This window comes from Hemitrygon akajei, chromosome 6 (genome assembly GCF_048418815.1).
Source record: "Hemitrygon akajei chromosome 6, sHemAka1.3, whole genome shotgun sequence".
Taxonomy (NCBI): Eukaryota; Metazoa; Chordata; class Chondrichthyes; order Myliobatiformes; family Dasyatidae; genus Hemitrygon; species Hemitrygon akajei.
This window is the reverse complement of record NC_133129.1, coordinates 128,354,691-128,381,454: the sequence shown is the minus strand read 5'-3', so window position 1 is coordinate 128,381,454 and position 26,764 is coordinate 128,354,691. Positions and strand designations below refer to the sequence as shown.

Sequence of the window (26,764 nt, the reverse complement as noted above, 5' to 3'; positions counted from 1 at the left end):
GCTGTCCAATTATTTGCAAGCTCCTGAGAGGGCAGACATAGCTGGGGTTTAACATCTCATCTCAAAGATGAAACCTCTGACAATGCTGTGCTCTTGACTATCAGCCCAGATTTTATGCTTAGTCTCTGGAGTGAGTCTGAATGTCAGCCTTCTAATCTGTAGTTAAGAGTACCATGTCTTACCCAAGGCTGACATTTTAAATCGTCAATACTGAGGAAAAAATTACCACCTGGTGATAGGTGATTTGAATCTTCTTGTGACAAACAAGTTAAATTCAGCCATCCAGATCTTTTTATAAGTATTTCAATATTTTTATATATGCACATGAAAATTGGTGCTGAAATTACTGTTTGATGCTTTAAACGATAACCAGTTATCTGTGAAATTCTTGTGGTATTTTACATAATTTTCTAAAGTATACATTCAATATGTGGTAAAGCCACATATTAACTATAATTATGCAGCAACTATGAGAGGAAGTTTTGCATGATTTAGGTATCGCAGCAAACTGGTAGGAATATTAAGCAGTTTGATTATGCTACAGAAATCACTAAACTTGTATCAACTTGGGTTCCTGGAGAATTATGTAAGTTTGGGGAGAAGGAATGGGGAAGAAGGAGTCCACCTAACCAGTTGCTCAAGCTGTTAACAAAGTGGGTTAAAGATGGGAATTTTGACTAAGCCTCCAAACACTGGTTTGGAGAACTTGATTTATCTTTAGTTCCACGCAGGGCCATAACATTTGACTTATGAAGTTGATAATATATTCACCAATTACAGAATTCATTTTTAAAGCAATAAATAGCTGGATTTGGAAAGTTTGTTCAAAAATGTATTAACACGTACAGTAGCCATTGTGATTCAAACTATCTGAATTTGAATGGCACCATTAGGGTAGTAAAGCACCCAAGGCACTTCATAAGAACATCATCAGCCAAAAATGTTATATTAAGCCAAAGAGTACATTAGGACAAAAGACCAAAGCTTGATGAAAAGGCATAAATATTTTATATATTAGATGAGGCAAATTGGAGAGCTTTAGACTGCAGTGCATTGGATAATGGAATTTGAACTGCAGTGAAAATCTGAAATACAGTGCAACTGGACAAAATTCAAACAAAGTCAAATCTACTGTGATTCAAGCTACACTATATTAAACTGTAATTTAAATAATGGAACATGTTCAGCAAAGGCTTAAGGATCTCTTTTTCTACATACAATCTAACCAGTTGGCATGTTCTTGTGAAACATATTCTATCACAGTAAGGTGTACAGGCAGAGGACTCATTAAAAAATAATATTTTTAATTAAACACTTCTTAAAACAACTGTTTCCAGATTATTAAGTGAACAGGAAGACAAACAGAGAGAAGATGCCTTGCGTTTAGATGATGTCTGTGACAAGAAAAAAGGCTGCTGCAAATGAAATTGAACAAAGAAGAACCACTACTCCCAGCTAAATTAGATGCTTGAATGCATTTACGATCTCATCAGACATTTCTGAGCTACAGGACTTGCTCTCAATGTTTTACCACATTTTTCTTTCTAATCATTGTTTTTGTTTCTAGTGTCTCATAAATAGCTATTTCATGAAATAAAATCTGGCAATAGATAAGAGATGGAGTTTTAAGTAAACACTTAATTTTAGTGCAAATGCATCTGTACATAGCCAAACTATGGCAGTATTAACAGAATGCATTGCCTTTTCTCGTAGATGATGTTTCCTGTAGCATTCACCCATTAATGAGCCAGATTCTGTAAAGAGCAGATGTAATTTTGAGGTTCACACTAAATGAAGATGCCAAGCAATCCTGTGGATAGGTTTGCTGAAACTTAAATTTTCTGCACAAATATATAGGTACAGGCTTCTTAAGATATTGAGATGGTTTTGTATAAGCCATGTAATGTGAGTACTGCAAACAGTACTCTGTTGGTCAAATAGGAAGTATATTTCTGGAAATAGTTTTAATGACAAAATCCATATAAAGTGAACAAAATGTAAATTTGTTCTACAAAATTATATTGAGCTCTGCTTAAAACTCTGTAGACCCTAGAAAACCATGTAAGCTATAAGATTAACATCAAACTGCAATATGTTTGTCCCAACTTTAATGGTTAAGATCTGTCCACAGTATAAGGGTACAGTTAAAATATCTTTGCAATGGAAAAATTCATTGTACTTTAGCTGGAAATTCTTTGCTATTATTTAGAATTGGCTGTGCCAAACATTAAGTGAAATTGTAGGTGTGAGCAGAGTACTCAAGAGGGATTTGGTATGTCCAAAGTAATCAATTTGTTCTTTTTGAAAGATCTTAACAATTTTCAAGGTATCTCATTAGTACGTATTTAAAAGCAACAAAGTTAAAATAATTACACTACTGTATTTAAAACTGTTTTGTTACAGGGAGACTGAATATTTTTATAACATGTATTGTTTCTGGATTCTCTGCCATGTACGTGAGGCATCAAAGCAAATAGCCTATTGTGGACAAATGGGATTAATGTAGATGGGCAAAAAGGTTGGCAAGGGCATTGTGCTGTACAAGATACGACTATTATTTTTCTATTGCTTGGGAGGCTATTAAATTCAAGCCCATTTCCTCTACTTTCATGCTAACAGGTTGTTTTTATTTAGTTGCTTTGAACCATGTTCAGAGTAAAATTTAAAGCAGATATTGATTCAGCAACAAAAAAAATGTTAACACAAAATACTCAGGATCTTTGAAATTATATATACAAACAGAACTTGATGGAAATATTCAGATCAGGCAACATTTTATAAGTGTTAATGTTACATGTTTAAGGACCTTTCATCAGAAGTTAATTCTAAAATATAGGGTACGTTTTGTCTGACTCAGTTACTGCCCAATGAATGGCTTTGGTTTTTAATCTTTTATGTATGTCAATGTGTAGATGTCCAGAAGTTGTGTATAAAGTATTTTATCACTCCTCAGAAATGTAATGTGAATTCGTGTTTTGATAGAAGTTGAGCCATCATTACTATCCATCAAAGTATTTATTTCTGCTGACATGTATCTGGTGGACAGCCACGCACTTGTGCAATTTCAAATATGTTGGATGTAGCTATTGGTGTATCCCCATCACTTACAAAGAACTTGCATTTATGGAGGAACTCACAAAAAAAGTTTCATTAAATGCAAAGAAAAATTTAATATGGAGTATCTTAGGAAATTTTATAGGGAGGTCTTTTCATATCTTTTACAATTTATATTAAAATCTGAAATGGCTTGTAATATTTGAAAAAAAACATGATTTTAGGCCTATATGTTATGAAGAATTCATGAAATACTCTTTTGTTTCTTTCCTGTGGCTGTTAAAATTGCACAATGCATTCAATCAATTCTAGTGATCTCTAGCTCAGAAAAATCAAAAAATAAATATCCTCTCCTGTTATATACCAAAGCTATTGACTTTAGCTGGGCCATATCCCATACTTTTCCTTTTCATTCATTATTGATAAAGGCTATTCTTTTAGATGCTTTAGAACTAGTGGTTGGTGTTTACCTGGACTGCAGCAATGATGCTGTGTAAGTTATTTAATGTTACTGATTGATTTTTCAGACACTTCAGGCTTGAGGGTCAAATTGCTGTTATAATACTAGAGAGACATAAAGATCAGATTAGAAAAGGAATGTAGTTAATGGCTTGGAAATACTTGTAATGACAGCTTTGCAATGACTTCTAAGGAACCAGGTTTCCAATTTCCAAATTTCTTTTAAAAACAAAGATTGAATTAATTATGTAACAGACTACATGTGTCTCGTGAACTCCAATTATTAACTGCAGACACAATCAGAGGAACTGCTTTTATTTTCCTCATAATTATTGTTGTAGCTTAATTGCTAGTAGCCTTACTTCTGAGCCAGTAGATGAATGAATAAATCATTAACGTATGGATGTCAGTAATAATGCTGTCAAGCATTCACGATTGCACATTTCAGTAGTGGTTTTGGGGGTTGCATTAGCTGGATCAGATAATAAAATAAACTAGAAAGATTTTTATTTACAAAAAATACTGTACTTTAATATAATCAATAATAATTTCAGATTTATATAATTAACTTGAATTTTAATTCTCCAGTTGTTATGATGGATTTGAACTCTCACTTCCTGATCAGGTTGGGAAACTTATTTGGAAATTTAACTACAGTGGTATCAACCGTCATGGCTAAACTACCATTCCGTACTGAAGGGGTTAATCTAAGCTGGTGAAGCTGAGGGACTGTGGTACTGCAATATGGAATTAAGTAAATATTACTCCTCTATTGGGACATATCTTCAAGATTGCTTTATAATATGAACCAGTCACTGGCCAACACTTAATCAATAGCAAAAACAGATATATTTGTTTCATAATGTTATTGGACATACTGTTCATTAATCTCCTTTGGTGTTTGTCTCTCGTGAGCTTCATACAGAAGCATCATGGTCTAAATAAACACAAGTTCTTTTATTTGCAATAGTATTTGTTAGACTGGGGTACTAGTAACGATATCTTGTTTATTTTAGTACAGTTTGTCTAGGAATTTGATCATGTTAAAATAGATTTATTTAAAAAAATAGCAAATAAAAGGAATTACTTAAAACATGGTCTCAAAGCTGGTATTTTAATCCTTGAAACTTGCACCATGCAGATTAATTTATTGATGAGAATTTCATTTGATTTTGTCCACAGTACATTAGTAATTCATTTCTTCGTAACCCCCATCCTCAACTTCCTTTATACAAGTTACATTTGTGTCTGCGACAACCAAAACATCCCAGTTACTGAAAATCAAAAAGCTGCAGATGCCGAGATCTGAAATTAAAAAATAAACACAGAAAATGCTGAAGGGTCTGCAAGCAGAAATGTTAACTGTTTTGCATTTCTACAGCTGTTGTCTGACCTGCTGAGATTTTCCACAGCATTTTTCATCTTTATCTCAGCTACAATTAGAAATATTAAGCAACTAATCAACAGACCCCCAGTTCAAATTTATTTTCCAATTGCTTTTCCAGTCATCAGAGGACTGTTTTTCAGTTTTCCTCTCAAATTTTCTTTTATCAAAGCTATCAAGTATTTTTGTTCTGCCTGCAGTAATGATGACATAATGAACAAAGCACACTGCTACTTGGACACAAGGGGAAAAATATCAAATTGAACTGACAGTGAGAAATTATGTAAAGCATGGCTGTGTATGAACTGCTTGTTGATAGTTAATATTCAGATTCACACTGAAAATTTACTGCCCCTGTCAGTTAATTTCAATGTAATATAACAATATTCTATTGTTACCAATGATGGTCTACATGTCTATCAACAAGTAAACTTGTATTGCAGCATAATTACTCACAGAGAACACTGACTTTATAGTCTACTGGCCCAGTCTCAATGACATATGATGCAGATCTCGCTCTGTTGGGTCAAATTCCTAACAACATTTAAAGAGGACTTCAAGAATCAGATTCCATAAAAATATTTATTTTCACATTTTGCAGTACTTTAGTACAGATAACTGAGAAAAGAACATGTAAAGGACTTTATGCAACAGGAATTTAAATTCACTATGGAAACAACTCAAACTATGATGCACACAAAATGATTGCAAGGTACTGGAAATGCAGTTCATGTATCTGGATCTCTAGGTTTACACAATGCCATCTTTCTTTCGCCTTGTGGACTCAAAATTGCTAGCACTCTCAGTCCAGAGCTGGAGCAACCTCAACTGTGTTGATTCTGAGAACAGTCTGAGGTTGCACATTTACTGCAAAAAAAAAAGCAACAAATGAAAAATTTGACTTAAATGGAACATTATACAGAGAATTGAAAAAAAAAGTTGAAGAAAAAATTGGGACGATTCTATTGCTACTCAATAGCAAAATGAATTACTGTATTGGTATTAAGAAAAATACTTAAATGAAGCAATCACGAAGAATGACACATAGATTTAAAATGGATTAAAAATGATGTTTCGGATTGTTATACCAGAACATTGCTAAGTGCTGACGTGGGCTGCCTCATTTGCTCCTCAGCAAATAGAATAGAACAATGTGCAATCATCAGTGAACACCTCCACTTCCAATCCTGTGAGGGGCAAACGTCCTTGATAAAGCAATGACTGGGGCTAAGTTTTAGGACATTGTCTTCGGCCACCTGCAGCTGAGATCTCTGCAATCCAATGATCTTAAATCATCTTCCTTTGTGCCATTTTTACCAAAGCTCCTTGTTGCCACACTTGGCCAAATGTCCAGTTATCATCAGCAACTGTGACCTCACCTACAGATTTCAGGTCGTTTTGACCATGCTTAAACCAAGGTGACAAAGTCTGGAGCTGAGCCGTTAAAATGTATGCATAGGTATATAAAATTATATAGATAGGGGTATAGATAGGCCAAATGAAAGCAGGCCTTTTCTGGTCAGGTTGAACGAGACTAGAGCTAGAGATCATGGGTTAAGGGGAACACAGGGGGAACTTCTCTCAGAGGGTGATGAGAATGTGGAATGAAGTGTCAGCGGAAGTGGTGAATGTGGGTTTGATTTCAACATTTAAGAGAAGCTTGGATAAGTATATGGATGGGAGGGGTATGTTGAGTTATGGTCCAGGTGCAAACCGATGGGATTAGGCAGAATAAATATTTTGGCACAGACTAGATGGGCTGAAGGGCCTGTTTCTGTGCTGCAGTTCTCTATAACTCTATTATCATGCATGAATAACGCAAAATCAAACTCTGTAGGAAGCTGCTTTGTGAAACACACACAGCAGGTCAGATAGCCTCTAAGGATACAGATAAACAATTGACATTTTGGCCCGAGACTCTTCTTCAGGACTGTAAAGAAAGGGGGAAGACACAGAATAAAAGATGGAGGGAAGGGAAGGAAGATTAGCTAGGTGATAGGTGAAGCCACGTGGGTAGGAAAGGTAAAAGGCTGGAGAAGAAGGCATCTGATAGGAGAGAAGAGTGTGAAGGCCTTTGTGGAATTATCAGAGTTTTCATACTTTCAAATGCAGAAGTGATACAAGCAGGAAATCTGAATTGGGCATTAACATTTGCTGTTTAACTTAGAAAGAACAAATTTAGTTACAATGCATAATTAAATCGCTTGTTCACATCACTAAAACGCTGATGATCTAACTTACTTTTTGTCCTCCGGTAACGCTTCCTTTGTTTAAATCTGAAGTGTACTCTAGGCCAAGATTCTGTCTTCTCGATGACTGTTGCTTCCACTCGTACAAGGTGCGAACAACAACTTGCTTTTATATAATGCCTCCAACATACAAAAACATCATCTAGGCCTTTATAAACTAAGAAATAGACACCCCATTTTGATTCTCAACATGCCATTAAATTTAAAAAAATCACATCATATATTCTATTGTTATGACTTCAATAAATTACTTTTAAAGCACAGACACTAATTGTCAGCGATCTTGACTCAATGTTTAATTTGAAAGCAACCATGCATAGAAAGCCTCCATCAGTCATGCTTGATAATTAAGCATGAAAGTGAGTTAAAATTCAAGACTTCAGATATTTGCTATCCATCATAAATTTATGGGTGCAAATAGATGGAAGAATGGTTGTCAATTTGCCCATTGCCAATGTATAAAAATTCTCCAATGAGTTGTGCTATAAACTGAAAATACTCTCCCGTCATTAAGATAATGGCTAATGCAAACTACTATCTCCCATGAACCAAAAAATCATCTCCACTTCAAAGATTACACAAGCTGCTCTCAAGTAAATCACAAGTACATGAAAAGATAGTTCTGACTGAAGAACAAGTAATCATCATGTCCATCTGCAAAATAGTACAGACTGACCTCCATAAATTCAGAATGATTGGCACTATGTAGTACTGGATCAATGGTTTTTGCTGAATCACAGGTGGTTATGTTAGGATGAAATAAATAAACATTGTAATCCACCCTTGTTTGTTGACACGGTAAATTACTGGAAACTGCTTTGTACCTTTAGAAGCTCTGAGATGTAAACTAACATCTTACACCTGTGGGTTCCTGCAGCATTAGAGCAGCCAACACGTGATACGATCTTTAGATGCTTTATAACCTGTCAGTGATTCTACATTCTTTGTAGTCTGTGTTTGGCTTCGAGTACAACAGCAACATACGGCTGTTTTGCTCGCTTTGTAGGCCTGCTTGAGACTAACTTCACCAGAAACTAACTTAACAAACTCAGCACCTTCTTTGCTGACAATTTTTCATCATACTTCACAAAGTTTTATGCCATGTTGCTGCTTGAAATGCTGAAGCCACCCTTCACTGTAATAACACTCATAATCCAGTCCTTATTCTTCATGAAACAATTTTGCTTCACTATCTCCCCTGACAGTTCTCCACCTTCACGGAGGTGGAGTTTAAACCACTTTATGAGTACTTCAACTAGCTGTGAACAACTTCCATCTTTCATTGTTTTTTTATGCACATCTGTTTTTTGATTCACTGTCAGCAAAGAACTTGAGCGACTTTTCATTTTGTTTCTTTATATCATAAACTGTGGAAGAGCCAATGTTATACAAGTTGCATATGCTTTTCACAGACACACCACTGTTGAGTTTTTTCAGAACTTCCACTTATCATGTATAGATAACATATGGTGCATGCACTTTACACAAGAGGCACTTCCTTTATTCAATGAAGACACGATGAACTTGATAAGCAATGGTTATAAAAATAAATGCAGAATAACACAGAAGAATGACTTGCTTCCTTTAAAGTTCGTGCCAACTGCTGATTCTGCTAATGGCACTACAAAAACACTGGCGATGGTTTGGCACTATGATACAAGAAAATTGAAATTAAGCTGTTGAAAATTATGTTTTTTTTTCCAATTTTTTAAAATTAGTTTCTACATAGAATACAGAGTACATGAAAGTGTATATAAAATGTCAAAAAAGATTTTAAAAACTACCAATTACATTATATCCGTCCATAATAACAATCTCATTACCCCATATTCATTTAAGTTACTCAAGTTATATTGAAATATACTAATTTATTACAAAAAATAGAATCTAACTCCTACCAAGACTGAAGCTGATCATTAAGGAGAAAGGAAGGTAAATACCTTCTCATATAATAAAAATTAATAATAGCCAACATCTGAGTTTAAACAATGAATTGAAGGTTTTGAAAATAAAGATGGTGGTGGACTTTAGGAGATCTAGGCCTCATATGGAGCCAGTGATCATTAATGGAGAATGTGTGGAGCAGGTTAAGACCTACAAGTATCTGGGAGTACAGTTAGACGAGAAGCTAGACTGGACTGCCAACACAGATGCCTTGTGCAGGAAGGCACAGAGTCGACTGTACTTCCTTAGAAGGTTGGCGTCATTCAATGTCTGTAGTGAGATGCTGAAGATGTTCTATAGGTCAGTTGTGGAGAGCGCCCTCTTCTTTGTGGTGGCGTGTTGGGGAGGAAGCATTAAGAAGAGGGACGCCTCACGTCTTAATAAGCTGGTAAGGAAGGCGGGCTCTGTCGTGGGCAAAGTACTGGAGAGTTTAACATCGGTAGCTGAGCGAAGGGCGCTGAGTAGGCTACGGTCAATTATGGATAACTCTGAACATCCTCTACATAGCACCATCCAGAGACAGAGAAGCAGTTTCAGCGACAGGTTACTATCGATGCAATGCTCCTCAGACAGGATGAAGAGGTCAATACTCCCCAATGCCATTAGGCTTTACAATTCTACCGCCAGGACTTAAGAACTTTTTAAAAGCTATTATTAATGCTTTTTGAGATAGTGATTTAGATGCATATCATATTTTTTACTGAGTTAAGTATTGTATGTAATTAGTTTTGCTACAACAAGTGTATGGGACATTGGAAAAAAGTTGAATTTCCCCATGGGGATGAATAAAGTATCTATCTATCTATCTATCTAATTCAGAAAAGGTCCCCACAATGTTTGAAAGGTGGTACATAGAGCTCACATGACTAAAGATAAGCTATCTCACTTTTATTCAGATATTTCTCCCTACTGTGACAGATGTAATAATGGAGAAGCTTCATTAATTCATATGTTTTTGACTTGTCCGAATCTTGAAAAATATTGGAAGGAAGTTTTTCAAACTTTTTCCTTACTTTTTAAAGTCAATTTTAAGCCTAACCCTCTGACGGCCCTATTCGGTATTGTTGCAGGTCAAGGTATTAAACAGAAGATTTACATATTTTGGCCTTTAGTTCTCTTATAGCTAGGAGGGCGTTTTTTTTAAAATGGAAAGATGTTTTCCTCCTACTGATGCTCAATGGTTATGTGACGTTATGTCATGTTAATAGATTTAGAGAAGATTCGTTGTTCAATTTCTGAATCTTGTCAAGACTTTCAAACGTTGTGGAAAATTATGTTCAAACCAGCGGTGGAACCAGATAACTGATTGCTGGATTCAAGGTAGTCAAGCTGTGTATCAATTGTGGAATGAGAAAAGCAACTACAATTTGATTACTTTTTAAATGCAATTACAATGCAAGTGAAATTGTCACAATAAAGCTGATTTTATAATTCAATCTTCCTGGTAAATTTCAAAAGCTATTGCATATGCATAGCATAAATAAGATTACCTTTGGACGACTAGGCTATCTCGTTGATTTATAAACTAAACCTTACCCAAGAAGTGGTCTTCCGATGAGTGTGAAATTATCCCCACCAACTAACAGAACCTGTGCAAAGAAAACAATAAGTTGGTGTATTATTTTCACATATTAAAAACATCTTGCACTTTGCTCATACTCATCAATTCATTATTGCAGTACACTGGGGAAGTACAAGTTAAAATAACAGAATGCAGAATAAAATGTTACAGTTACAGAGAAAGTGCAGTGTAGACAAACGATAAGGTGAAGGTCATAATGAGATAGATTGAGATATCAGGAGTTTATCTCATTGTACAGCGGAACTGTTTAAAAGTATTACAACTGAAATAGGAGTTGTCATGGAACCTTGGCATGTGCTTTGAGGCTTTTGTGTCTTTGGCCCAGTGGGGGGAGGGGGAGGAAGAGAGAGGGAGAGAGGGAGGGGGGGAGGAAGAGAGAGAGGGAGGGGGGGGAGGAAGAGAGAGAGGGAGAGGGGGGAGGAAGAGAGAGAGGGAGAGGGGGGAGGGAGAGAGGGGGGGAGGGAGAGAGAGGGAGGGGGAGAGGGAGGGGGAGGGGGAGAGGGAGGGGGAGGGGGAGGGGGAGGGGGAGGGGGAGGGGGAGGGGGAGGGGGAGGGGGAGGGGGAGGGGGAGGGGGAGGGGGAGGGGGAGGGGGAGGGGGAGAGGGAGGGAGGGAGAGGGAGGGGGAGAGAGAGAGAGAGAGAGAGAGAGAGAGAGAGAGAGAGAGAGAGAGAGAGAGAGAGAGAGAGAGAGAGAGAGAGAGAGAGAGAGAATGTGCAGGGTGGTTGGGGTCTTTAATTATGCTAGCTGCTTTACTGAGGCAGTGAGAAGTGAGACAGAGTCCATGTAAGGATGGCTGGTTTCCGTGACATGCCCAGCTGTTTCCACAGCTCTCTGCAGTTTCTTGTGGTCATGGTCAGAGAAGCTGCCGTACCAAGCCACGGTACATCTGAATAGGATGATACATTGATTGAAATTGGTGGGGGGGGGGGGGAGGGGGGGATCAAAGAAGGCATGCTACATTTCTTTAGTCTTCTGAAGAAGTACAGGCCCTGGTGAGGTTTCTTGGTGGTTGTTTGAGTGATGGTTGGACCAGAACGTGCTATTGGTGACATTGGCTTCTAGGAACTTGAAGTTCTCAACTGTCTTGCCTCAGCACAGTCAATGTTAACAGGAGAATGTGTACCGCTCCCATGCCTGGACCCCTTCCTGAAATCAATGCATAGTTCTTTGGATTTGCTGAGATTAAGGTAAAGGTTGTTGTCATGACACCATGACAACTTGTCCAACAGATCTAAGATTCCTGTGCAAATGAGAGTGGGAGCTGCAGGAAGGATGAGCAATCTAAGATCCAGCATAGCCAACCTTTCCCTACACCTCAGGCCTTCTAATTAACCATGATTGAAAGAAGGAGCAGACCAAATGGGCTGAAAAGGCTAATTCTGCTCCTATGTTTTATAGTCTTATGTGACTAGCTATCTGTCTCCTTCCTGTAATATGAATCAATGTTATTTTGAGATCTGGCTTGTCACGCAGAATCTGGCCATGCAGTCGTGAATGTATAGGGAGTAGAGCAGGGAGCTAAGGACATAGTCATGTGGAACACCATTGTTGAGAATCATCGTGGAACTGTCACTGCCTATCCTAACTGACTGTAGTCTGTTGGTCAGGATGTCAAGGATCCATTTGCTAAAGGAGACATTGAGTGCTAGGTCTAGGAGTTTGGAGATGAGTTTACTTGGAAAGTACCGAAGACAGAACTGTAGTCAATAAACAATAATCTAACATAAGTGTATTTACTGTCCAGATGTTCCAGAGATGTGTTGGGCCAGTGAGATGATGTGTACCATAGACCTGTTTCAGTTGTAAACAAAGGGTTAATGCTGGGAGCTGGAGTTAACGTGTGCCATGACTAGTCTCTTGAAGTGCTTCATGATGTTGAATCTCCAAGCCACCATGCAATAGTCATTTAGGCATATTACCCTGGTTTTCTAAGTTATCAGAATGATAGTCATCTTGTTAAAGTAGGTGGGAACCTCAGATAGAAGCAGAGAGAGAAATACATGTCTGCAAATATCCCCGCTTAGATCTGTGATGGATCAAAGGACACAGACAGAGACACCATCAGGCCATATGTTTTCTGTGGGTCCAATCTCCAAAAAGGAAAAAAAAAATTTCACCAGGGCTATGTCAGCATTTCTCATCATGTATTTGTTTCTCACATGTTAAATATCAAAGCCCCTATCTAAAGTTGTAATATCTTCTAAGTGATTCGATGGACCACAAACTCCACCATGGATGGGCAAGCCCAGCTGCGAGGGGAGGGTTAGACATGAGACTAACAACTCCATTCTGTAAAAACCAAGTCTACAGAAACACCAACAGGAGCTCCAAAGACCTCATCTCTGGGAGGAGGAGGATACACCAAGCAAATGGGCTACTAGAGACAACGTTAAAGACTGGCCCAGGACAAAGGACTCTGGTGATCTACTGTTGGTGGCCTATGCCCCATTAGGGGTCATGGGCTTACAAAAAGGTCTCTTACCTTTTCTAGTCTGATCCTGTCTCCACAGTCTGCTTCAATGTGATTTTCTATCTGAATTAAGTCTTCATTGGTTACTTTCCATTGTCTACTTGCAAAGTGTACAACTGCAAACAGTCTGCCATATGCTCCTGTGGCGATCAATGCCTTTACATTTTGTACAACCTCTGCAAACAAAATACATCTAATTGACTCAACTGGCACCACAGAGACTGGATAGGACTTTCAAAGATCTTGTTTAACAACAGTCACACCAGATATATAATCGCATAATGGTCAAAATCAGTTTTATTTTTTGTTATTCAATAGGAATACATTTAAAATTATAATTTAGTCTAGCTCTGACGAAAAACAGACAGTACAGAATTTAAACCTTAAGTACTTTATGGAAATGATGACCAGATTCCAGAATCGTAGAAATTTGATTTAATGAAATCATGTTGGTAAGATCATTCAGGGTATGAAAGGTTACAGGAAGAAGGCTAGAAGATGGGGTTGAGAGGGAAAATGGATCAGCCATGTTGAAATGCTGGAGCAGACTCTATGAGCCAAATGGTCTAATTCTGATCCTATGTCTTAAGTTCAAGCCAATGTATGTATTTCAAATCTTACCCAAGTGATGTTTTGCTTCTTCCATGGGATCGGGTAATTTAATCTCAGGCCATGGTGGTTTTGATAACGATGTTACTGCTTCTTTTCTGTCAAATTTGATTCCAAGTGAAATAATATTAAGTCAAACACGAGGAAATCTGCAGATGCTGGAAATTCAAACAACAACACACAGAAAATGCTGGTGGAACACAGCAGGCCAGGCAGCACCTATAGGGAGAAGCGCCGTCAACGTTTCAGGCCGAGACCCTTCAATCACATTCTTTGTTATAATCACACATAAAATTGTGGTTGTGTATTGAAACTGTATTCTGAAGCTTTTAAAATGACTTTCAAATTGACAAATACATTCAAAGCTATTTTTCAATTAAAATAGTGTGCAGTTAAATCCATATGGATAATAATTCAAATTTCACAGCTGACCTCCATAGATTCACTACTTAAATAATGCTGTTCCATAAATTTTATCTTAAAGATGTCATATTGATGAAAAAAAAAGAGAACAGTACAACACAAGAGCAGGCCCTTTGGTCCACAATGTTGTGCCAAACTAGTTAAATGCCAAACAAAAATAATCCCCTTTATACAATATAAAAAATTCCCCAAAATAAATACTGGAAGTTAGAGTCCAGAAGATTTCTGTCTGACTCTGGCAATACCTCTGCATCCAGATAGATTCTTTCATTCTTGTTCATTCATTCCTCTCTTTGTTAGTTTTCAGTTACATAAGGAAAATTTATTTCTGCCCTTTGAAAAATGGTACTGGGTTTGAGATTTTTGGATCAGTTACAACCTAACTCCCGTTGTCCTGTGAAAAATGTCTGTACATAGGAGAACGGTGAAACTTGTGGCAAATGACAACCATAACCACAGAGGCGATGGCTTTTGAATATGTATGCATTGTATTACTGTCATGTGAGGTCACATCTTGTTCATGTCTAGCAGGGATCACATAAGATAATGTCTGTCAATCTTAATACTTCTGGAATGCTAGGCAGGAAAACTGAAGATGCCAGTAAGCATGTAAAAATCCCTAAAAATTCTAAATATGTTTTTTGTGCTGCTGCTTTGAAAATGAGAGGACCCATGTTGGTATGTTTCAGAGCAGGAGTTCCCAAATGGGGGATATTGTGCCCCCCCCCCCCAAGGGGTGGTGGATGTTTCTAAGGGGGCGATAAAGGGGACAATGGGAGGTACTTGGTAGCAAGGGGGGCAGCTAAGGTACTGCAGGCTTAACTTAAGAAATGAATTACTTATTCTAAGCATTTGACCCTCAGTATCTTGTAACTGATTACAATGATCATGTAATCACCTCATCTCTTACTAACACACCATTATTTTAGACTTTGTTCAAAGCATGTTATAGTTGTTGAAAAGCAATGTGACACTTCTGCATTTGGCATATCATGAGAAACCTGGACTGAAGAAATAATGTCATTGCTATGCCTACCCTCTGCACATTATTGCCGCTCATTACTGTAGTAGTGTTAGCTGGTACGATTCTTATACTCTAAGCAAACAATGACACAATTCCTGTGTGTGAATTAGGCTCCAGGCTACTTGTACATTTGAAGATAACAACAACCTCTCACTCACTGTCAGTAAGACCAAGGAACTGATTATAGACTTCAGGAGAGGGAAACCAGAGGTCCATGAGCCAGTCCTCATCGGAGGATCAGAGATGGGAGAAATTCTTGCGTGTTGCTTTCTCAGAGTATCTGTCCAGGACCCAGCACATAAGTGCAATTACGAAGAAAGCATGACAGCATCTCTGCTTCCTTAGGAGTCTGGAGACTCGGTGTGAAATCTAAAACATTGACAAACTTCTACAGATGTGTAGTAGAGAGTGTAATCACTGGCTACGTCAGGGCCAAGTATGGAAACACTTATGAAATGGTGTTTGGAATGGAAAATCCTATGAAAGGTAGTGGATTTGACCCAGTCCATCACGGGTAAAGCCCTCCCAACCATTGTCCACATCTACATGAAACGCTGTCATAGGAAAGCAGCATCCATCAGAGATTCCCACCACCCAGGTCACGCTCTCTCCTTGCTGCTGCCATTAGGAAGAAGCTACAAGAGCCTCAGCACTCGCACCATCAGTTTCAAGAATAGTCACTACCCCTCAACCATCAGGCTCTTGAATAAAACAGGATAACTACACTCACTTGCCCTGTCATTGAAATGTTCCCACAACCAATAATCTTGCTTTTAAAAACTCTTTATCTCATGTTATCGTTACTTATTGCTATTTATTTATATTTACATATGCACAGTTTGTTGTCTTCTGCACTCTGGTTAATCTCTCATTGATCATGTAATAGTTACTGTTCCATAGATTTGCCCTGTATCCCCACTAGAAAATGAATCTCAGGATTGTATATGATAACATATATGTAGTTTAATAATAAAATTTATGTTGAACTTTGAACACTCTTGATAAAGTAAAAAATTTGGATTTATGTTTTGTCACTTTGGGAAAACTCTCAGAAAATATGTTTGCCAAGATTTCACAACAAAACAGAAATGGTTTGCGTGCTTCATACTACTTTTCATTGCTCATTGCTGAATCTGGAAAGCTCACACAATTGGAGAACCGATCCTGCCAGCAGTAAGGAGGTTCAGAGGACTGTTTTGAATAAGTCATGAGACCAAGTAGTTAAATACAAATAGATTCAATATTCAAAGACGAATAGATGCAATGTCTGAGAATGTGGAAGACACACTGTGCAACATAGGCAGGACAACAGAATTTGATCTGCAGTTGGATAAGTTAACTTTGCCAGGCAATGAATCTTTGCTCCTTGGTCATGTTTGCTTCATAAAAGATGAAAGCATGGTTCAAGAGTTGTAATTTGCAAGGGGACTAGAAACAGATACAAAGGGAGAGTCAATATTTCAGGTTGTTAAGCAATTTTTCCAAAGAGAAGGATATTTTGCTCACCAATCCTCTTGCTTGTGCAACAGATGGAGTACTACCAATGACAAGACGCCACCATGGGGTTATTACTTTCTTGAAAAAAGCTGTACCAAACATATTTACCATTTACGGCGAAATTCACGGACAACATTTTGTTGCAAAATACTTAAGTAATTGGCTGAACAAATCATTAAATACTCCTAACAATGTGATATATAAAATTAAGCTCCATGCTTTTAATTCTTGGCTACTTTGAGAGCTTTGTATTGCGAATGATAAACAGTTTGAATGTTTGCTGTTCTGACAGAAATCAGATGGCTAACAAAAGGAAACGGCCTGAGATGGTTTTTATGTGCTCTTTGAAACTGTGATAACATTTTTTGAAGACTCCAATGTTTCATTCAGTAATCAACTCAAGAATCTTAGACATGACATTGCTTATTTGTCAGGATTATTTGTAAAGTTTAATAAAATCAATCTTCAATTGCAAGGAAATGATGTGAATCTTAGCAAAGTCAAAACAGTCATCTCCACATTTCTGTCCAAGTTAACCCTATTTAAATCTAACACTGACTGTCACAACCTTTTCCAATTTCTGAGTCCCTCTGAGTTGCAAGAGAAAGATACAATACCAGATGATGGTCTTCAAGTATACTGTGCCCTCCTGGGTGAGCTGCATAAAGACATGTCAGAGAGATTTCAGGATCTTCTCTCGATCCATATTCCAGATTGGGTAATAAATCCATTCTTGAACAATTGTAATAAGGATTTAAAAGGAACGATGGAGGAAGGACTGATCTAGCTACAAAATAACTTCTAGCAGAAGCTGAGGCTAAAACAAAATCATATCAAGACTTTTGGTGGCATAAAGAAATTTCTGAATGCTATCCTGTGCTGTGGAAAAAGGTCAAGATGTTCTTTATTGCCTTTCTGACATCATATTTAGTGGAACACAGTTTTAGTGCAGTCACCCAACTTCTTTCAAAGCAATGAAAGAGACTGCAAATCACTGGACTTGGGGACTCCTCCTGAGTGGAGAAGCTGATATCCCTGCACCAAACCCATCCATCTCATTAAAAGGAGGAAAAGCAATGAAGTAGTAAATAGTTGGACTACTAATGTACACTCTAAAATTGCTGATGGAAATTGTTCTTCCTGTAATTAAATAAATAAACAATTTATTTGTAGCTTTAAATAGAAATAATATTTGCAATTATTTGTCACTGCTTTGAATTTACAATTCCTATTTTCTTTCACTGTGAATCGTAGATCAACCTTCTTTAGTTTTAATGTAATGGCCAGAAAGGCGGGGGGGGGGGGGGGGGGATGTGGTTTGACAGCCAAGGGGGTGGTAACCCAAAAAAGTTTGGGAACCACTGTTTTAGAGGTTATCATTAGGAGACTCTGAGTGGTGCAAATTCTTAAGAAATTATGAACTTACAACACCAATACTGCATGTCCCTCAGACTTGAATGCTGGAAAAATGCCTCATAGTTCTCCAGTTCTCATAGTTCTCTTATCTGAATTTGGGCCTTGCTACATAGATTTTTTAAAAATTGAAAAGCAACCTAAAGCTAGTGGAGAAGGTTTCTCCTGCTGTTGCCTGTGTTATATGATTGCATGTGCTTAAGTATTGATGACATTTGACAAATTTATGTTAATCCTCAATTACCTTGGTTGGAGTGCATTATTTTGAGAACTCTGATATCTTGCTGTGAATGCCAGAGAAGACACTATGAAAAGACAACAGTATTTATTACATATCACATACATCACAAAAAATAGTTCTTGTACACATTTTGAATAAACCATGATTATTCCATGTACTTCACAGTCAAAATCTCTATGACAAGGCATTGCAAGGTCCTAGGTCTTACTTTCTGGAAAAAATGTAAAAATTTGCTTTGTTCATCTCTCTACTCATTCAATGATAAAGTCAAAAAGATTACCCTCATTCTACAGGATGGAACAGGTTACTTTACATCAACATATATGAGCTTGATACTGATACAATTCAAAACAAATCTCAGGGTTATAAATATGTGACATATATGTACTTCAAGAATTCTGTACATTAAAATCCAGGATTGTGTGTATAAGACAAGCTGTTGTACAGTTTGTAAACAATATGGAATCATTGGCTTTCTGGCGAAATAGTGTACAAAAGGAATTTAAATCACGCCGATTCTTAATAAAACATACATCAGGTCTCAGCTGCACAACTATATTAAAGTATACAACAACAATTTTTTAAATTTGAGGATAATTCCAATTTTGCTTGGGGAGGGTGATGGAATTGAGCAAACTTTTTTAAAATTCAGGTCTAAAACAAATTAGAAGACAATTTTAGTAAATGTATAGAATGGGACACATTTGACAGGTGAGGCTCAATACAAAGAAATGTATGGGAATACATTCTGGTACAAAGACAAAACTCATTCTTGTAAGGTAGTAATCTGGGCTGGGTAGAAAAACAAATTTCAAAGTACAATTATGCAAATTGTCACAGTTTAACAAAGCCAAAAGGGAAAACAACACTCAATCTTTATTTCTTTGGATAGACCAAGGCACACTTCAACACTTTCCCTCACCCCCCTCAACTCCAATACCCCATTCGACCAACATCCATCATCTGTTAGTTGATAGCTCCACATCTCCACCTAGCACTGCGGCCCTATCACCATCCACAACCGACCATTCATTGCACTTCTGCCCCTCACTCTCCATGCCCGCCAGTCCTTCCATCAGTCCCTCCACCCCTGCCCCAGCTGTTGCTTTCTATCCCCTCACTCTCCATGCCCGCCAGTCCTTCCACCCCTGACCCTATCTGCCAGCTCACCTCTCCATCATCCCCTCTCTAGTCTTTTCATGTCACCATCAACACATCCCACTAACCTTCCCTCATCTCACATCCAATTACCGCCTCTACCTCTCCATTACCTCCTCCCAACGCACCACCTCTAGACCCTCGGAAACTTTCATCATCTCCCCCCAACCCGCCACCTCTCCATGAACCTGTCCCGACCCCTCCTCAGGACATACTGCCCTTACCAGCAGTCCGGATCCGACACCAATTCCAGTTACCAACCAGCCTCGCACAATTCACTGCCGCCATCTCCGCGGCGTAAACGTCACTGGTCCGTATGGAAATAGGTCCCGCGGCTTCGGCGGAACGGTCGTTCAGGAGTGGAGGGGGGCAGGTTATCGGACGGACAGTGGCGAGGGACGGGAAAGTGGGTTCTGGACAGTGGCGAGGGACGGGTGAGTAGGTTCTGGACAGTGGGGTGTTGTGGGTTGGTGATAGGTCAGTAGACGAAGTTCTGGATATTACTGTGTGATAATGTGCAAGGTGTAGGATGTTGGTGTACACTTTATAATCAATTATCCTTCACTCTCTGCCTTCAGCTAGTGGGTTCACGCCCCACGCTAGGGTCTTGACCCCACTCAAGTCGGCTGGTACTCTTGTTACAGGACCTACGGTCTACTGCACTGCACTCCCAGAGACGTTACCTTCGGGAAACTATTCATCAGTCCGCGGGATCAGCGGTGGAATGGGTAGACAACTACCAGTAGTTCCTGGCTGTCAGCATCTTCAAGAATCTACCCTGGGCCCAACACATTGATGCACACACTAAGAAAGCACGTCCGAGGTTCTACTTCATTGGAAGTTTGAGGAGATTTGGTGTGTTACTAAATTTCTGTAGCTGTACACTGGAGAGTATTCTGACTCATTGCATCATAGCCCATATAAAACTTCAGTGTACAGGATCATAAGGGGCTACAATTGGTTGTAGACTCAGCCAGCACAGTCATGAGCAGAACCTTCCCACTATCAAGGACATTTTCAGAAGTTGCCTTAAAGAAGGCGGTGGATATCATTAAGGACGTTCACGATCTTGACATGCCCTCTTCTCGTTACGACCGTCAGGGAGGAAGTAAAGAAGCCATCAGATTTCTGAATGGTCCATGATCCACAGCCTCATTATTCCTTTTTTTTTGCTCTATTTATCAAATTTATAATAATCTTAAGTTTTTGCACTGTACTCCCCCTGTGGAACAACAAATTTCACGTTATATAAAGTAGTCATAATCAAAAATTATTCTAAATGGAAATCTCTCTTCCTTGTGGATGTTAAAAGCCCCATGGAAAGGTAACAAAACACACTGATGAAAGTAGAGCAGTGGATGTAGTGTATATGGATTTCAGTAAGGCATTTGATAAGGTGCCCCATGCGAGGCTCATTCAGAAAGTAATGAGGCATGGGATCCAAGGAGACCTTGCTTTGTGGATCCAGAATTGGCTTTCCCATGGAAAGCAAAGGGTGGTTGTAGATGGTTCGTATTCTGCATAGAGGACAGTGACTTGTGGTGTTCCACAGGGATCTGTTCTGGGACTCCCTCCTCTTTGTGCTTTTCATAAATGACCTGGATGAGGAAGTAGAAAGGTAAGTTTGCTGATGATACAAAGGTTGGGGGTTTGTGGATATTGTGGAGGGGTGTTAGAGGTTACAGAGTGACATCAATAGGATGCAGAACTGGGCTGAGAAGTGGCAGAATGACTTCATCCCAGATAAGTGTGAAGTGGTTCATTTTGGTAGGTCCAGTTTGAAGACAGAGTATGATATTAATGGTAAGACTCTTGACAGTGTAGGGGATCAGAGAGATCTTGGGATCTGTGTCCATAGGACACTTAAAGCTGCTGTGCAGGTTGACTGTGTTCTTAAGGTGTATGGTGTGTTGGCATTCATCAGCTGTGGGGTTGAGTTCAAGAGATGTGAGGTAATGTTACAGCTATATAAGACCGTATGGAAATAGGTCCCGCGGCTTTGGCAGATCCCACTTGGAGTACTGTGTTCAGTTCTGGTCATCTCATTATAGGAAGGATGTGGATACTATAGAGAGAGGGCAGAGGAGATTTACAAGGATGTTGCCTGGATTGGAGAGCATGCCTTATGAGAATAGGTTGAGTGAACTCAGCCTTTTCTCTTTGGGGAGACGGGGTATGAGAAATGACCTGATAGAGGTGTACAAGATGATGAGAGGCATTGATCGTGTGGATAGCCAGAGGCTTTTTCCCAGGGCAGAAATGGCTAACATGAGGGGGTATAGTTTTAAGATGCTTGATAATAGGTGCAAAGGAGATGTCAGTGGTAAGTTTTTCACACAGAGGGTGGTGGGTATATGGATTGCACTGTTAGCGAACGTGGTAGAGGCAGATACAATTGGGTCTTTGAAGAGACTATTAAACAGGCACATAAAGCTTAGAAAAACAGAGGACTGTGCGATAAGGAAATTCTAGACTGTTTCTGGAGTAGGTTACATGGTCAGCACAGCACTGTGGGCCGAAGGGCCTGTAATGTACTGTAAATTTCTATGTGTCTATGAGATATTTTGAGAGCTGCAAAGCGATCCGTGATGACCTGTCTGATAATTATCACAGAATAGGGGAGGAGAGGCAACAATGTATTTCTGACTGAGTCAACAGCACATGGGTGGGGAGGGAGCAGACTTTGTTGGGGATAAATAACCTGGCATTGCCATATTATGGGATCTTTCTTACAATCTTAATTGCACCACTGTGTGCATTTTGGAAAAAACTTACTTCATTGGCTGGAAATACCTTTCAGGTGTAAAAGATGCTGAACAATCACGTCTTTTTCTGACTTGATAGATGTATGGTTGTATCTTTGAGATTTTATTATTTTTTTTACATGGGTTTGTGATTTCCCTAATAAACCTTGAAATAATGAGCAGGCTGTGGTGCATTTGTGACAGAGTAAGGCAGAATGAATGAGCATTTGAAGCCTTTCATCAGTAAATGATTTGACCATAAGGCATTGGAGCAGAATTAGGCCATTCAGTCCAGTGAGTCTGCTCCATCATTCTATCATAACTGATTTATTAACCCTGCCTTCTTCCCGAAACCTTTGATACCCTGATGAATCAAGAACCTATCAAGCCTTAAATATGTCCAAGGATTTGGCCTCTCCAATCATCTGGTAATGACTTCTAAAGATTCACTTCCCTCCAGTGAGAGAAACAAAAATCCTTCTCAACTCTGTTCTAAAGGAATGTCCTTCTATTCTGAGGCTGTGCCCTCAGGTCCTAGACTCCCCCACTATTGACAACATCCTCTCCCTGTCTCTTCAATATTTGGTAGGTTTTGTTCTTCTAAACTCCAGCGAGTACAGGCTCACAGCCATCAAGTGCTCCTCCTATGTTAACCCTTAAATTTCTGGGATCATTTTTGTCTGCCTCTTCTACACCACCTCCATTGCTAGCATATCCTTTCTCAGATAAGGGGCCCAAAACTGCTTGTAGTTCTCCAAATACAGTTTCATAAAGTTTTTGTGTTACATCCTTACTTTTGTATTCTCATCCTCTCGAAATGAATGCTAATAATTACATTTTCTTTCCTTACTACTTAACTCAACCTGCAAGTTAACATTTAGGGAATCCTGCACTAGACTCCCAAGTCCCATTAGTACTTTTGATATCTGAGTTTGCTCCCTGTTTAGAAAATAGTCTACCCTTACTCCTTTTACTGAAGTGCATGAAGGTATACTTCCCTAAAATGTATTCCATCTGCCCATTCTCCTAATGTGTAAATGTGCTTCTGCAGACTTCCTGCTTCTTCAACACTACCTGCTCCTCCATCTGTCTTTGTATTGTGTGTGAACTTGGCCCCAAAACTATAAATTCTGTCACCTGTACTTATGACTGTGAGGCAAAGTACAGCTTCAATGCCGGTCGTCATTAGGGGATCAGTGGTGGAGAGGGTCAGCAACTTTCAGTTCCTTGGTGTTATCATTTCAGTGGATCTGTCCTGGGATCAGCAGGTAGGTACCACTACAAAGAAGGCACAGCAGCATCTCCACTTTCTTAGAAGTTTGCGCAGTTTCGGTATATCATCTAAAATCTTGACAGACTTCTATAGATGCACAGTGGAGAGTATCATAGAAAGATAGAAAATAGGTGCAGGAGTAGGCCATTCGGCCCTTCGAGCCTGCACCGCCATTCAGTATGATCATGGCTGATCATCCAACTCAGAACCCTGTACCTGCTTTCTCTCCATACCCCCTGATCCCTTTAGCCACAAGGGCCGTATCTAACTTCCTCTTAAATATAGCCAATGAACTGGCCTCAACTGCTTCCTGTGGCAGTGAATTCCACAGATTCACCACTCTCTGTGTGAAGAAGTTTTTCTTCATCTTGGTCCTAAAAGGCTTCCCCTTTATCCTTAAACTGTGACCCCTCATTCTGGACTTCCCCAACATCGGGAACAATCTTCCTGCATCTAGTCTGTCCAATCCTTTTAGAATTTTACACGTTTCAATACGATCCCCCCTCAATCTTCTAAATTCCAGTGAGTTTAAGCCTAGTCGATCCAGTCTTTCTTTATATGAAAGTCCTGCCATCCCAGGAATCAATCTGGTGAACCTTCTCTGTACTCCCTCTATGGCAAGAATGTCTTTCCTCAGATTAGGGGACCAAAACTGCACACAATATTCTAGGTGCAGTCTCACCAAGGCCTTGTACAACTGCAGTAGAACCTCCCTGCTCCTGTACTCAAATCCTTTTGCTATGAATGCCAACATACCATTTGCCTTTTTCTAATTAGTTTATCCTAATTGGTTGCATCACAGTCTGTTAAGGAAACACGAATCACCGAGAATGAAAATGCCTACAGAAGTGGTAGATATTGCCCAGTCCGTTAGAGGAGAAGTCCGTCACACCATTGAGCACAATTACAAAGAGCACAGCCAGAAGAAAGCAGCATCCATAATCAACAACCCCCAGGCTGTGCCCTCTTCTCGCTGCTGCCATTGGGAAAGAGGTACAGGCGTCTTGGGTCTCGTACCACCAGGTTCAGGAACAGTTATTATTTTTCAACCATCAGGTTTCTGAACCACCATAGGTAACTTCACTCAACACTGCAGTGATTCCACAACCTATAGACTCACTTTCAAGGACTCCACACCTCATGTTCTCTGTATTACTGTTTGTTTTATTCGCAGTTTGTCTTCTTTTGATTGTCAGTCTTTGTATGTAGTTTTTCATTGATTCTGTTGTATTGCTTTGCTCTACTGTGAGTGCCTGCAAGAAAATGAATCTCGGTAGTATATGTAATTCGATAATAAGTTTACTTTGAACTTTGAATGAAGATATACAGTGAAAAACAGTGGACCCAACAACAACCCTTGCGGGACATCACAAGTCACCGGCAGCCAACTAGAAAAGGCCCCTTTTAGTCCCAATCTTTGCCTTCTGGCAAGTCAGCCAATCTTCTGTCCATGCTAGTATGTGACACCAGTACAACATATTAACTGACTGTACAATATTTCTGTTGGTCTGTTTATTATTGAGTACCTTCAAGATGAAGTTGGACAGATTCTTAAACCTTGGGAAGTCTATGGGAATGCAGAGAGAGCATGACATGGTGTTCAGACCATGGTGTTCATGACGTGGAGTTCAGACCAGAATTAGGTCCTCATTGATCTTGTTGATCGACCAAACAAGTTCAAGCAGCCAGTTACCCTAACTTGATTCTGTTTCTTATGTTCTAAGTTCTTTAAATTCATCTGTCAAGTGACCTTTAACTTTTCCTGTTGCCCAGTGAATAAGTCATTGTATTGCCTCTATGCTATTGTTCTACATTGAGCAACATGTAGAATACTTCAATATTTACTGCTCCTGATTAACTGAAGGGATGGGAAAATTGGTGGTTAGGTGGTGGTGGTGCAAATGGGTACTTTGGTGTAAACAGAATGGGGGAAGTTGGGAATGCATGTCTAGAAAGGCTGAAATACTGGCAGACTGACCAGACCTTAAACTAGCTTTGGTAATTCTGCACTACCTTTGAGATTAAGCCTCGTTTATATGCTGATGTTAAACTGCTGCCACTTGATGCCCTAACGCAGTTTACCTAGAAGGACTCTTGAGTTGGTCAATGTTCTTTAAGTACTGGAGATTAAGCCACTAAACAGCCAAAAATGGAATGTGTGGCACACTTGAAATCAGGATTTGTATATTTACGTTGCCTCCCACCATGTTTCACAGAGATGTTATTGTTTGAAATTCTGTTTAGAAATGTGTCCATTCCTGTTAAGAGCAGCAACTAATGTCCATTTATTATTTCCCTTGAGACAGTAATGGTCTTGAATACTGCAGACAATGTTCCAATGATGCTGAATGATCGTGGGCTTTTCAAGTCGCATTGCAGGCACAAATATGTCATACTTGAAAATGATTCAGCAGATTTTCTTCCTTAAAGCACTTTCTTCAATCAGATGGAGACAGTCTGAGTATTGATCAGCGGCTATTGCCACTGGTAGCAACCTTTAAACACCAGACATGCCATTAAATAAACTGAAATTCTGCAGATGCTGTGAAGGGGTTTGAACTGGTTTTCTCATGGTTCACAGATCTGGATTACAAGCTTGGTAACTTAGCCACTGTGAGGCCATTTCTCCAATTCCTTTGTGGAGAGATCATGATGACACTGGCCTTTGTGATAACTTTGTAGCCTGCTATTATTCTGGGAGTTGGGAGAGGGATATGTAACTTTTGCAACACTCTTCACTAATGTAGTCTTCTATTATTTAATCCATTTTTGTATTTTATCAAGTATCCCTTAAAAGACAATATCCCTTGGGACTGGGAAATCTCTGAAATTCTATTGCTGTATGCATTTGGTGATTTTCACTTGTTAGATGCACAGTACCTTGTGGAATTGGTATGCAGAACATCTATAGATGATGTTTCCAAAGCAGGCCGTGATGCCACTAGTCAGTGCACTCTCTACCTCGCATCTTTGACAAACTTCTGTAAGTGTGTCGTGGAAGGTATATTGATTGGCTGCATCACAGCCTAGTATGGAAACACCAATGCCTTTGAATGGAAAACTCACAAAAGGTAGTGGATTCGGCCCAATACATCATGGGTAAAGCCCTCACAACCATTGAGCACATATACGTGAAGCACTTTCATAGGAAAGCAGCAACCATCATCGCAGATCCCCATCATCCAGTCCATGTTCTTTTCTCATTGCTGCCATTAGATCAGGTAAAAAGTGCAAGAGCC

The 26,764-nt window shown here is 39.2% G+C and overlaps 3 protein-coding genes across 5 annotated transcripts in view; 2 read left to right on the top strand and 1 right to left on the bottom strand.

The window, feature by feature from the left end:
• cracr2b (calcium release activated channel regulator 2B) overlaps positions 1-4,606 on the top strand; it is a 153,809-nt gene extending 149,203 nt beyond the window's left edge. For all 3 annotated transcript variants that reach the window (XM_073049228.1, XM_073049225.1, XM_073049227.1), the window contains one exon: positions 1,338-4,606. In XM_073049228.1, the coding sequence (XP_072905329.1) occupies positions 1,338-1,425 (88 nt within the window). In that variant the 3' untranslated portion in view covers positions 1,426-4,606. The remainder of the gene's footprint in view (positions 1-1,337) is intronic.
• Positions 4,607-5,460: 854 nt separating this feature from the next.
• Positions 5,461-19,816, bottom strand: mrpl21 (mitochondrial ribosomal protein L21). The gene is made up of 7 exons (XM_073049229.1): positions 19,733-19,816; positions 18,354-18,414; positions 13,765-13,850; positions 13,156-13,319; positions 10,627-10,679; positions 7,139-7,248; positions 5,461-5,764 (listed from the first exon to the last, which is right to left on the bottom strand). The coding sequence occupies exons 1-7, from the start codon at positions 19,794-19,796 to the stop codon at positions 5,700-5,702; spliced, it is 603 nt and encodes a 200-aa protein (XP_072905330.1). The 5' UTR covers positions 19,797-19,816; the 3' UTR covers positions 5,461-5,699.
• Positions 19,817-19,893: 77 nt separating this feature from the next.
• The window catches only part of ighmbp2 (immunoglobulin mu DNA binding protein 2), a 79,239-nt gene continuing 72,368 nt past the window's right edge, over positions 19,894-26,764 (top strand). The window contains exon 1 of the mRNA XM_073049224.1: positions 19,894-19,942. The gene's annotated coding sequence lies outside the window, so the exon portion shown is untranslated. The remainder of the gene's footprint in view (positions 19,943-26,764) is intronic.